The following is a 13,943-nucleotide window of genomic DNA, read 5'->3' on the forward strand; positions in this document are numbered from 1 at the left end:
TATAAAGTCGGATATTTTGTTTGTTCTTTTTAAATTTTCGAACAGACGCTGAATTTACACAAACGCATTCCCTACGTCTAGATTATATATCACTTATACTGCTCGAGTTTACTGTATGTATATTTTATCATTTGTTTTATTGTTTTTTTTTTTTGTTTTTTAATTATTTTGCTTTTTATTCCATGATAATGGTGTGTCGTGTGTCTCGTGATGCATGACATTTTGTGTACTCGCAGTGTTTACGTTTTTTTTTTCGTCCTTTTGTATCGCATGGAAGAGTTTGCACCTGCAGTCTTGTTTATCGTTGATTGTACAAGTACAGAAGAAAACGTAAAGATGAAATCAATAAAAGCAATAGAATATTTTTGTTATCATTTATGTTATTAAAAGTGTATATATATATATATATATATATATATATATATATATGCACACAGACATATAAATTATTGAAAACGCGTGCTCAACGAATACAATGATATACCGCTGTCGTGCTTCCAAATTCTAATCTTATCTTTATTTTCCTTTTATCGTGCTTACTTGTAAATTTTTTGCGACAATTATTTCGTTTGTTCGAGCATACTTTTTTAATATCCGTCGACAATTGTTTCATCCAAATCGTGTCTAAATGTCATTATTCCTTTATATCCTTGATAACGCGCGCTCTTTCGCTCTCTCATTTTCTCCACATGTCACTACTTTCACTCACTCACTCGGTCACGCGCTCTTTTCTCCTTCGTTTTTCCCTATCTTCTCGATTTTTAAGGACTCTAATATTAGAATTTGCCGTTCGTCAGCGCACCTTATAATTATATATACATTTATTTATAAGGCGCAGACAAATTATTGAAGAATTTTCGTTTTAACACAATGCTTGCACAGATCATAGATAGATTGTTGCGTCTTAAGCTTAATTCACTATGCGTTGGTATTGGGTCGATTGTAGTATCGTCGTCATCTTATCTCATATTTTGAGTAATTAATATATTAGTGAGACGCCAATGACAATATTTATTATCGATGAAAAAAAATAAAAAAAATTGTATCGTGTGTATATCAAATAAAATTTTTTATTGAAAATTAGTTAAATATATCGTGTTACATGGTAGATAGGTGGTGAAAATTTGAAAATTTGTTGTACAAAGGCGATCAGATAAATACGATACACAAGCATACGGTATTATTTATTAATTCAATAGAGATAAACAATCGATTGAAGACGATGATCGGGTCTGCTCACAATGTAAAATTTTCAATTACTATTCTAAGTTGAAACGTGGCATATTTTACTCCTACTGCGATTCGTGCATCCCTCTCTCTCTCTCTCTCTCTCTCTCTCTCTCTCTCTCTCTCTCTACGAGTGCCATATTATTTTGAAATTATCTTGGCTCGATGAATATGAACCGATAACGAGGATTACAATTACAATCCAATAACTAGATCCGACCGTACATGTAGAACATTAATGAATCAGTTTGTCGACGAAAATAAGTGAGATGAAAAGTCAATTCATGAATCAGACATTCGATTCTCATGGCAAAAGTTCGTTAGTATAGAAACGCAACGTATAAGGGGCGCCCAAACAAATCAGCCAGACCCATTATCACTTTCTCAACATACTAGTCCCAATACTACTTTGATTGAGTATTTCATGAAATCGATATGACGCCTCCATGCATATTGCAGTCGATAAACTTTATTATTACAAGATGGGGTGAATTAATCGTAACAAAATGTCATTATCTAACGGTAAGGAATGACCTCGACAACTATTTCCACCTCGATCGAGCGATGGCATTGCAAATAATCGTATGCGATTTAGACTGACATAGAAACAAATTCGCATTGCCGATAACACGTTGATAAATATGTTTAAAACAATTAAGCGTCCGTGCATGCCGATTACTTAGATCAAATGTGTATCAGAGCAATTACGATTGAATCAACTGAGAATGCGCGTATTATTACCCCACGATGAGAAGAGCACTGCACTACTAATAAAGAAAGCCCCCCGCCCTACCCAATCGCTTGATCAATCTCACTCATTCGCATTCATTCGCACGCATGCATTCACTCACGCTCTCTCGTCTGTGCTCACATACACGCACAAACGCACACGCGCGCACTCACCCCCACACCCGACCCATTCGAGTCTGTCTCAATTTCTTTTCGCACTATCCATTGTACCTTCTTCGTTCTCTCTCACTTTCAGGCTCATTCACATTTCGCAATTAAACATACAATCGCGCACAAGCTGTTCCTAACGTCTATCACTAACTTCTTTTCTCTCTCTCTCTCTTTCTCTCTCTCTCTCTCTCTCTCTCTCTATCTCTTTCTTTTAAAAAGTTTCATCCATCAAATCTCACCACACTTTCTTCTTTTTCGCTTCCCTTCCACGCTTCTTACGGTATATAATAGTAGTGTAATTACGGGAGGCTGCCACCGTTTATATCTTCGTTCTGTTTTTTTTTGTTGTTGCGATTTTTTTTTTTTGTTTTTTTTTTTTGTTCCATTTTTTCATTTTCTTTCTGAGTATTTCCCGCAGAGTACACAACGATAAGCGACACACTCGCGATCGAAGGAAACCAGTTGAATCTCAATCGCCAGTTGAACACCTCACGCAATGCTGCTCTCCTTGCATTATTAATATTAATCTTAATAACAATTAATGACACTTTAAAATTTCTACATTGCAGGGCAATATCATCATCGTAACCTGCGACTGGGCACGGCCCAGTATTTATTAAAAAACTTTCTTGCTCGTATGCTCGCCTCGCGAAATGGATTATAAATCGGCAATGACTCTCAATTTGCAAAACCGGAAAAGATCGTCGACGGTCACTCGAGTCATCATCATCATCATCATCATTATTATTATTATTTTTTTTCTTTCTTTCTTTCTTTCTTTCTTTCTTTCTTTCTTTCTTTAAATCTCTCTGTCTCGTTTTTTACGCTTTCGTTTGTCTTATGTTCCTTTTAATCATCTTATCTGACGCTCGTAGTTTGAATTCTTTCATCATAAATAAATCGACCGTAGCCATGAATAAACTACTACACTCTCCTGTCACGTCTATTTCGTTTCTGTCAAATGCCATAATATAATTAATTAATTAATATAGGCCTACTATAAAAAGTCTGTACGCTCTTGCGATGTCGCGTTGTGCATTTAATCGACATCGTCGTCGCTCCGTATTTTTATTATTATTATTATTAATTTATTTATTTTTATTTTTTTTTAAATATTATTATTATTTTTTTGCTGCTGCTGCTGCTGCTGCTGCTGCTGCTGCTGCTGCTGCTCGAAACAAAAGAACGTCATTTTCGGTTTTGTTGCAGGAATGGTCCAAATATACATTTCTATATAATATACTTTTTTGGTTTTAACGAGAGAAAAAACTTTCTTCTTCCCAAAATACAATTCGGTTAGCGGCGCTTATTCATTCAAGTTGTTTTGGTGGATTGAGTCGGCGACAATTTCCTAGAAAACAATAAATAAAAACATATCACTTTGATATATTCGGCTATTTTCATATGCTACATATAATAATGGAATGGGCTAGGCATATGTATTACGCTACCTGATTTATGTAATATCAACAAGATTATTATATTTAACATTAAATATCGATTACGAAAAGCCAATGTGAACATTATAATTGTTATTCCGAGAGAGTTAAGCAGAGCACTTTAAATTCTACTCTTTTAACTCCACTCCACGTTAATTATATGAGATTCTACATATTGTCTGAGCGATAATGTTGAAAATGAAAATTTTCATGATAATCAATAATCTTATAATTTAAGTATCATAAACAATCGAGGCGAAAAAAAATAATGTACAACGACAACGTAAACGACTATGGCTATTGATGATAATAATAATAATAATAATAATAATAATAATAATAATAATAATAATAATAATAATAATAACGCATAAATCAGTGTCAATTAAATTGCATTATTTTTATTATTTAACAATTTATTATAACAATTATAACAATTATTATAATATTATAACAATTTATTTGACAAATTAAAAAAATACGTTGATATTACTTAGATAAAAAATTATGAATACTCAGGGCAAGCATCTTAATTGTAACGATCAGGTACTTTACTTTGCAATTATTTGCCGAATTCTACATTATGTAATTGTCTAGAATGAAAAAGAAACTTACATTCTTTCCAGCACTCTCAATATTTTCATTAACAGCTGCAGCGACAGCCTTCTCGCTTATGTCAATCTCCTCAATGGCCTGTAAAATGTAAACGATCACGGTAAAGTACAACTTGATTTAACAAGGTGCATACTTAATTTGATGGTGTATTATATATGTATATATGTGTTGTTTGTCAGATGGCCCCTCGCTCAATTGTCTCCATTGATCTTTACGATAAATATGTTTATAATAAGGATCTTCAGGATTACCACTATTCAGCGAACAATGATAATCTTAAGGCGATCATCACTCAAACCAATAAACATTCGACGAATGAACAACAACAACGACAACAACGATAACAACGATAATAATAATCATTATTATTATCATCGTCGTCGTCGTCGTCGTCGTCGTCGTCGTCGTCGTCGTCGTCGTCATTAATTATTATTAAATGTCACTTTACACATTTTTTGTAACTTTTCTATAAACTTTACACATAATGCATTACATTTGAAATAATATTTATTGAATAAAATTAATTATATAAAATTTCTATAACAAGGCTGTGCATTTAAAAATCATTTAAGAACATTGTAAAATTTTATGAAGAGAACAATAATATATTTACGATTTTACGAAAAACTTGTACACTTGTGCTTCAAATATTAATATGACAAATATTAATTTAATGTCAAAACTTGGGACATTTTGTAACATTATTTGTTAGGTACTTTAATTTTTTTCTCTCTTATTTCATTCATATATATTCATAAATAAATATAAAAAAAAAAATAAAAAAAAAAATAAAAAATATATATACATATCGCTCTTAGATATTATTTTGTATTGTATTAATAAATACGGTATTTACGAATTATTATTACCGAACAGTTTAATTGAATAGGCAATATATATATATACACACACACACACACACACACACACACACGAAATAAGAAAAGTTTATATAAGATTTTTTTATAAGATCCCGTGTTATCGCAATATATTCGGAAATGTTACTTGGAAAAAAATTATTATTCCTTCTTCTTGTTTATTAGCTAAAGCCGATACAAGAGTACGTTATTCTTAGGAATATCAGCATTGTATTATAATATTATAATAATGGAAATTAATAATTAAACGGACGTTTTCAAAAAATAATTTTAATATTACATTGGTAATTATTTTCAAAAAACTTTTCAAAGGAACTCTAAAGCTAGAAGATTTGTAATATGTAAAAATACACGAAACCATTAAAATTCTCCCATATATATATATATATATATATATATATATATATGTGTGTGTGTGTGTTTGTGTGTACTTCCATTTATTTCCTCACTTTTTCTATCGTTATTTTTCTACCGTTCTCATAGGTCTTTTTTTCTTTCTCGATTGATATTCAATGCCGATAACACTAAAGCCATTGATTATAATGTACATCGTCAGCATTTTAAATAGAGACATTAGGAACTTTGTTCACGAATCTTTGTGAATTCCAATAACTTGTATTTTGCATCAAATAGATCCAAGCTCGGATGGATTTATAAGGATGGACAAGAAGTGACATAAATTTACACTAGAAAAACAACTATAATAACGCTTAGATAAATTATCCTTTAAATTGATAATTTACAAAGCAACAATATTGATAATGGAATGTTTGCCGATCGATTCGAAGCCGAGACGATACGAATTCACATACCAAGACTCTGAAATTCTACAAAAATACTTTGTCGCGTTTTGTCGAGGCAAGGAAAAACAAGTTTCTCGATTGCCGCCTGATTCATTCACTCGATTCCCAACTACTGAAATCACCGCGCGTGATTTCGTCACCCAATGACAAACGCGAATTAACAATATGACTCTACACGTTAATCGTTAATTATCAACCTACTTGTTTCCCTATTCCACCCACCCACCCATCCACCCCATTATTAAGGATACAGTTAAGAAAAGTACAGCGGCAGTAGTAGGAATCGGAGGAGTGAGCTACTGGTTGGTTTACCTTGGTCACTGAAGCGACGTCCTCGGTGATGGCGGGTGCGGTCTGGGGCGCCTCCACGGGAACAGCGGGTGGGGGGCTCTTGGGGGCCTCGTCAGCCACGCCGTTCTCCATCGGCAGGATTTCATTCTTGGCCGCGAGGTTGTTCTCGAGGACGGGGGCCGGCTCCGACTCCGGGGTGCTCTGCGAATTTCAAAGGCCAAGGGGCTGGTTTTAGAGGGGCTCGGGGGCTTGACACGCGCCCGTGCACTTCCTTCCCGGATGGGTCTTAATACCCGGTTAATCGGGAAGGAGCACTGCGCTTTCGTCCAGGGCTGGGCGGCTTCGTTCCGGTGCCCTTGCTCAAGCGGTCCACTGACAATCCGATCCGGATGTTTCGAGCAGTGTCGAAAACAGCCGAGCCAGACGTCCTAGACCGTGCGCTTGTCTCCTGTGGCGAGACTCGCTTAGCAAGTTTTCATAAAGACAGAGAGAGAGAGAGATTGAGTGAGAGAGAGAGAGAGAGAGAGAGTGAGAGAGAGAGAGATTACCCTCGTGGCCTCCCCCGAGTTCGGACAAACATTTGCTTGCGTATTTTAAAAGCTTTTGTTTATGAAGCTGAGAGAGACAGAGCGGAATGGCAAACTTCGTTGTCAATAAGAACAACTAATGCAAGTTGTATGTAAATTAGCTAATGCAATTTAATGCAATTTATAGCGTATAGGTGAGAGCAAAATGTTGAATTTGCAGTCGAAGCGAATGTGCATTAGAAACTAGTTAAATGATTAAATAAAATTTTTAACGGCCCGTTGCCCTCGGATTAATGCATGCCAACGTGCGGTAAGTTCCGACTTCACGTCAAAGTTTTGTTAATTGTACTTTTCGAGATATCGAATGTGATAACGATAATGCCAATGAGCCGATGCTTTTTCATTCCCTTTATCCTTCGAGTATTTCTGCCGGCAACATCGTTTATTACGTTAATTAACTCCGTGATTAAAATTAGATATTTGAAATACTTGAATTATTGAATGAAATGAAAGTTAATAATAATGAGGACGACGATGGCGATGATAATATTGCAGAGCTTAAGCTTCCTTAATTATGCGAGAATGTAAAATTGTGAAAACTTGTAAAATGGAGAATGGGAGACGCGATTGTCAATGCTGTTTTTATTCAATTTTATTAAAATATCATCGACATTTTCCTCATGCTTAATGTTTAATTTAAGCACTACGTTAAACTACACGTGTCCATCTTTCATATCATGATTTTTTCTTATTATTCACGACGAATAATAATATTTTCCCACTAACTGACAATTCCGCTCTACCTCTCACGCATAGGCACACAAAATCTCGCGGCGCATACGCATACGCCTGCCACACTGTCTTGCGGCTTAGAGTTTGGAACGAAGGGCCCAGCGCTATAATAAATTGTTGTATACGTTAATGATAGACAAAACAACCAACATGCAGAAAATGAAAAACGCTTAATATATTATTAATTACATATGAAAAGCAATTAAAAACGCTACATGTAGCATACTCGTCTATCAGTGAGACTCGTTCTTTTTTTCTTTCATTTATTCATTCATTTATTTAATTATTTATTTATTTATTTATTTATTTATTTATTTATTTATTGAAATTACCAATTAGGGCTGTTCAGCACAATTTATAATATTAGTCATATAAATACAGAATAATAGTCTTAAGAATTATGCACGGAATTGAACGTTTAATTGAAAATCGAGTTAATGACAATTGTTCCTATTGATATTATTGCATTAAAGATAATATAACAATAATAACAATAATAACAATAATAGCAATGACAATAACCAACAACAATAACAATAGTAATAAATTAAAAAAAGAAAAGAAAAAAAAAAAAAAAAAAAAAAAAAAAAGGGTACCAATCCGAAATAGCACCTCTCATTTGGATATCGACCGTAATTTTTTTCGAATAAACGTTCAATTTCGCATTAAAAACCAGCTTGTACGTCTGTAATGAAATTAAATCGTACATAGATAATTTATAGTGTTAATTAATAATTACTAAGAAAACCAAGAGGCAACACAACATGGATGTTAAGGAAGAAGAAGGACTCGAAGGAGAATGAATCAAAATTTGTGGAGACCGTTAAAGCTTGTATATGTTAATCCATGAGTATTATTTCTGTAACAATGAATCAAAATAAGGAATTAGACAGGACAGAGACAAAGAATACGAAGACTATACAAAGTTTTGCACAGGTTCGTTACAGCGGTCCATCGAGTCTATCAATATTATTAACTCATCGATACGCGCAACAAAATTTTCTTTCTCTCTTGCCTGTAATGATGATCCTTTATTATTATTATTATTTTTTTCATCATCATGATTATTATAATCATTTGTTACACATGTGTTCCCCAAATGCAAAAATGCAGACGTGCAAAAATATCCCCCTTCCTCACGCTGATTCTCCTTCCTAATCATCGGAATGCTTTTAGTGGCTCCCCACTCAAGTCCCAAGTACATCAACTTTCAATCGACGTATCGACTAACGTCACATCCGCCTTCTTTTCCACATTATTATTTTTCTTCATTTTATCATGCTTGTTCGTTCGTTCGTTCGTTCGTTCGTTCGTTCGTTCGTTCGTTCGTTCGTTGTTCTTTGCGTGTGTGATGCGTCCGTATGTTAATGTTCGCGCAAAATGTGAGGCACAGCTAACACAAACAAGCAACGAAGCAAATTATACAATTTCGATTCGTAAATATTCGCTTTATCGTGCAATCCCAAATAATCCGAGATCGGTCGCGTTCGAGGCAATTTGCTCGGTATAACGGACGCATCGCCCGAGACCTGCTGAAATTGAATAATCACCATTAGTGGAGTGCCGCAACCTTGGCGGTTATGGAAGCGGATACGCGAAAAGGCGCCGACATACACTCGTACGTCTGCGGCTGAATCAGGAAAGAAGAAGAAGTAGAAGAAGAAGAAGAAGACGAAGACGAAGACGAAGACGAAGAAGACAATGCTGAAGTTGGCCGTCAAGTGATTAATCACGCTCCCCTCGCGATACGCTCTTTGTCGCAACATTTAATTTATAATTCCATTACCTATGGGCGATAATCGCAGTGGCCGAGTATTTGCGCCAGCGTATCGACATAAAAGTTCGACAGAGGTGATTTGGCACGTAAGTGGGGCGCGCGAATTTAACCAGCGCCCGGCGAACGCAGTAGTTGTACTAAGTGCCGTATAAAATTGGGGACTAGAGAAGGTGCGAAACGCATGAGGCCCCGGGCGTTTATACGACGTGGATCGTCGGAGATTTGGTGGAAGAGAACGAGGGGAGCGGAGACCGACGGGAGGACAACACTCGTCCTTCCCTCCTCCCGTCGAGCCTTCGGCGCGGAGGATGGAGCGCTGACGTCGATCGCATCCCACTTGGATTCCGGATTCGTCCTTGGCGAATTGAGCGAGCTTAACGAGATCTCGGGCCCGCCGCATCCTACCGTTCACATGCCAGGAGGATGCCAGAAGGATGCCAGGAAGATGCCCCGAGGCTTCGGCTCGGTCGCCTTAGCGTCGCGTTAGTCACCTGCACGTGCTCCGCCGGTCGCAACAGCTCCTCCTCTGCCTTTACGTCCTCCTCCCGTTCCTCCCGCTCCTCCTGCTCCACCTTCTTTTCCTGCTCCTTCTCCTGTTCCTGTTCCTGCTCCTCCTCCTCCTCCTCCTCCTCCTCATCCACCTTGAGCTTCTCCTCCTCCTTCTTCTCCTCCTCCTCCTCATCATCCTTCTCGTGGTCCTCGAGCCGGATTACGTGCTCCTCCTCGACCTGGTCATGATGGTCGTTGTAGTGATGGTGGTGGTGGTGATGGTGATCGTGCTGCTGCTGCTGCTGCTGCTGCTGCTGCTGCTGCAGCCCATTGTGAAGCCTTGTATCGACGAGCTCGGGCTCGCGTAGATGTTCCTGGAGCACTGTCTCCTCTTCGAGGGACTGCGCAGGTGGCGATGGCGGTGGTGGTGGTAGGGGCTGCTCCTCGAGCGGCTCCTCGGTACTCGGTTCGAGCGACTCTGTCGAGGGGCTCGTCGCAAGGGCGTTGTAAAGGAACTCCGTCCTCGTCATCGCTGTGTAGCTCGTGGTGCGGGAGGCCTTCGAGGGTGCCGGGGAGTCGGGCAGCGGGGGTGGCACCTCGTCCTCGGAGACATCGGGCTGAAACTCGTCGAGTTGGGAGGCCAGGGAGCGCTGGAGGCTCTCCTCGATTTCGACGACCTCCTCATCGGCGAGCCGCGAGTCGATCGAGCTCCGGGCTTGCGCGAGGTCGTTGTCTTGGTCTTGGCGCTGCTGCGTTTCGTGGGGCAGCTTGAGGGCCTCTGCGAGGGCGCTGGCGCTCGGGGCGACTTGCTGTGCCCGCTGTAGGGGCGAGGGATCGACGGGCGTCGGCGGGGGACTGGAGGGCAGGGCGAAGGCGGTGGCGACGGAGGTTACAGAGGGGCGTAGGAGGCTCGTTTCCTCAGTGGTTTTCTTCTCAGTGATAGACGACGAGGTAGTGCTAGTGCTAGTGCTAATTATAGCGGTAGCGGGCGTCGCGATCGGCTGGCTCGTCGCGCCGGGACTGACCTCGTCTTTGCTCTCGGGGAGCGCGGCTGGAGCGGCTGGAGTGACTGGGGCTGCGGCGGTGGTGACTGCGGCTGTGGCTGTGGCTGTGGCGGGGACTGGGACGACCTCGACCGGAGCTGGGCCGGAGGCGGGCGGTAACTGCTCCTTCTTGGTGGCGGGCTGCTCCTCGGCTGGTGGATCGGCGGCTACGGGACTGGAGGGGGCCTCCTCGGACGGGCTCTTCTCCTTGGCCTCATCCTTCGACTCCTCCGAGGGACTGCTCACGACGGACTTGTCGTCGGGGCTGCTGGCCTCCCCTGTCGTCGCTGCCGCGGCCTCGGCTTCCTCACCGCCCTGGAACGTAGGCAAACAAGAGGCGAGTTAGGGGTGGGGGGAGCTGCAATCGAGAGAAAAAGTGAGACCCGCCCAGAGACTGGGCTTATCAGCTGGCCCGACGATGTTCTTGACCACCACTTGCGCTCCCTGCACCCTCGAATTCGATGTCGCTCTTAGTAGGTGAAGAGCCGTCTATTCGTTATCGTCCTTCTCCTCCTCCTCCTCCTCCTACTCGTTCTCACCTACCTGCTCCTACTACCTCTCCTCATCCCGATCCTTACCCTTCGTCATTTCGTTACGCCTTAGCTCAACACGACAGGAGTGCCGATCGTACGATTCTGGTCTCTCTATCAGCCTAAGATCGATAGTATCTTGTGCGAAGGAAATCGTGACTTAACGATGGGACGGCGGCCGTGTGTGTCTGTGCTTGAACCCAGACGAGCAACGATCCATTAAATAAATCGGCGAGACGCTCATTAGACAGTTCCCAAACGCTATTTATTACTCATCGGGATACGACATTGCGTAAAGTGAACAAGTAGCTTAAGCTGCGAGTATTGTTGCATCTCCGTACGAACATGTAGAATTGCGATACGCCCCCGGAGTCATTGTACGTACCGCCTACCTTCACCCATATAATAACAAAGTATTTTTGCGAATCGCGCTGCAGGTATTGGACTCTTATCGATATCGACGACAATACATAATTCGCTTGATTACGTTTGTAAGTGGCCATAGGGGGTGTCTCGGTGATGGTATGGGACATACAATGTCCATTATCCAATTACAATTAACTTCCGCGTGATGTACACGAATGTTGAGTGGATTTTCATTAATTCAAAGACAATCGGAATCACCTGTAATATATTCAGTGACAATATTAACGTCCTCGGCAGTTTTCCTAATTTCTATTTGCAGAAAGAAGATGTAATTGGGATAAATGATAATCCAATTAATATCTGTATGATAATGTATTTTACGTAGAGTTTCGACGATGCTTGCCTATTTTCGATAGTAGAATGTTCATTGAGAGGTGTAATTACGTCAACAAAAAAAGTTGCGTGGAGACAGCTCTGCGTAAATGTTGTACATATAGAAAAAATTGCGAATGCGAAATCAAAGTGCGAAATATAAATTGACGTGAATATATAATATCCAATGTGAATAAGAAAGTTTGCGAATGTTAGTGTCTATAGTTGCCTTCGCCGTATTTTATTCGCAAATTATTTATTGACAACTAAATGAATTATTTCGCAAGAAAATACTTATCTAATGTAATTTAAAAATACATTGAAATATTATGTTGGATGGAAATGAGATAGATATTTGAGTATAATTTAATATCTACGAATATCATACTTTACATAGACACACATTAACGTCTGTAATTTTCTCCTCTTATTTAATATTCAAATGACGAATATAAAAAGTGATTTACGCACCAATGTAATTATTACCTTTTCCACGTGCCCCTAGTAAAAACTAATTGTTTAGCATTAAGACGAAATATATACATTTATACGTGCTTGTCATGCAAAAGAAAATCCATTTATTCCACCCACCTCACCAAAAATGAAGATAAAAGAAAGAAGATGAGGAAGAAGAAAGATGAGCGTCATAGCGATAAATAAGAAGTATAGAGCAGTACAATTCAAAGAATAAAAATAATGGAAACGAGCAAAGAAAGTAGTGCTCTAGTAATATGGCATAAACGAGTGGTAAAAGTCATGAAATCACGTTTTTAAGGGCACATGTAACGGAGACTGAGAATAAACTGATAAGGAAAAATGAAGCAAAATTTGCGTAAAATAAAGTATGTGGTGGGAGATTAAAAATGGGATCGGTTGGGTGGGAGGGAGGTACATAATCATTAAAATCGAGAATAAAAGGACGATCGACGAAGTGGAGAGTAAGAATAATAATAATAGTAATAAAAATGCGAGATTAATAGTAGCGTGGAGAAATTGAAGGAAATGAAAGAGAGCGAAAAGCAAAGTGCGTTAGGGTTTCGAGACAGGATCAGTGGAAAAATCTCTCTTGGTCCGTCGGAGGGGGTGTCGCGTCGTGGTTAGTGCGCAGACGCTGGGGTCCGAGACCGTCAGGGGTGACCAACCGTGTCAGTGTGTCAGCTGATGTGAAGCAACGTACGCGCGTATGCTCGGGGGATGATTGATCAAACGCGGATTTTTCACTCATGGGAAACTCGACAGGGGGCAGATGTGGGTGACGTGGTCGAGGATCGGGGCAGCGATCTAACGTCGATCGAACGATGATCGAATATAGCCGGTATCATCGGTGTCGTCGATCCAACTGGACGGCCCTGCCTGAGGGCGTAATTATGTAGACACGGAGAGGGGGGGGGGGATTTTCAACTCGCCGCTATCGATGTAATTACGGCTCAGCAGAAGGTAGTATTCCTTTCTGCGAACAAATTCGGGCTAATTCTCTCAGATCGCATCGGACCCCTCCCTTCCAACTCACCCCCAAATATTTGTCACAGAATCTCTTCCCGCTTTCACCTGTCGAGGTGAAGGTCTTCTTGTCGTTGGCAAATGAATCGATGGCTATTAATAATTGGTACTTTATCGAGCGACATTCACGTGTCGCGTTCATCTACGAAAATCATCCGCTAGAATTTTAAGTTCAAAGCTCGAATGTCCTTATGTCGGCCTCTAGGATTCGACTCCTTCCCAGCACGAGCTCTTATTTCCCTTCCCACTCCCGCGCTTCAATTTACTAATAAATTATTGTACTGGTTTATCTATAACATCGTCGCCCTTCCTCGGTAAATGAATATCGCAGGTGGAGGGTATTTCAATGTTCATTCCATCGACTACCCCCCCCCCCCCCCCCCCCCCCCCCCCC

General features: G+C 40.1%; 1 protein-coding gene across 3 annotated transcripts in view; it reads right to left on the bottom strand.

Moving 5' to 3' along the window:
• Positions 1-3,275: 3,275 nt before the first annotated feature.
• LOC105364162 (proteoglycan 4) overlaps positions 3,276-13,943 on the bottom strand; it is a 119,905-nt gene continuing 109,237 nt past the window's right edge. For 2 of the 3 annotated variants that reach the window (XM_011502033.1, XM_011502032.1), the window contains exons 5-8: positions 10,764-11,096; positions 6,175-6,354; positions 4,182-4,259; positions 3,276-3,478 (exon numbers count right to left, since the gene is read on the bottom strand). In XM_011502033.1, the coding sequence (XP_011500335.1) occupies positions 3,434-3,478; positions 4,182-4,259; positions 6,175-6,354; positions 10,764-11,096 (636 nt within the window). In that variant the 3' untranslated portion in view covers positions 3,276-3,433. The remainder of the gene's footprint in view (positions 3,479-4,181; positions 4,260-6,174; positions 6,355-10,763; positions 11,097-13,943) is intronic. The other variant, XM_011502034.1, reaches the window with a different exon arrangement.

This window comes from Ceratosolen solmsi, unplaced genomic scaffold, assembly GCF_000503995.2.
Source record: "Ceratosolen solmsi marchali unplaced genomic scaffold, CerSol_1.0 scaffold43, whole genome shotgun sequence".
In the NCBI taxonomy this organism is placed as follows: Eukaryota; Metazoa; Arthropoda; class Insecta; order Hymenoptera; family Agaonidae; genus Ceratosolen; species Ceratosolen solmsi.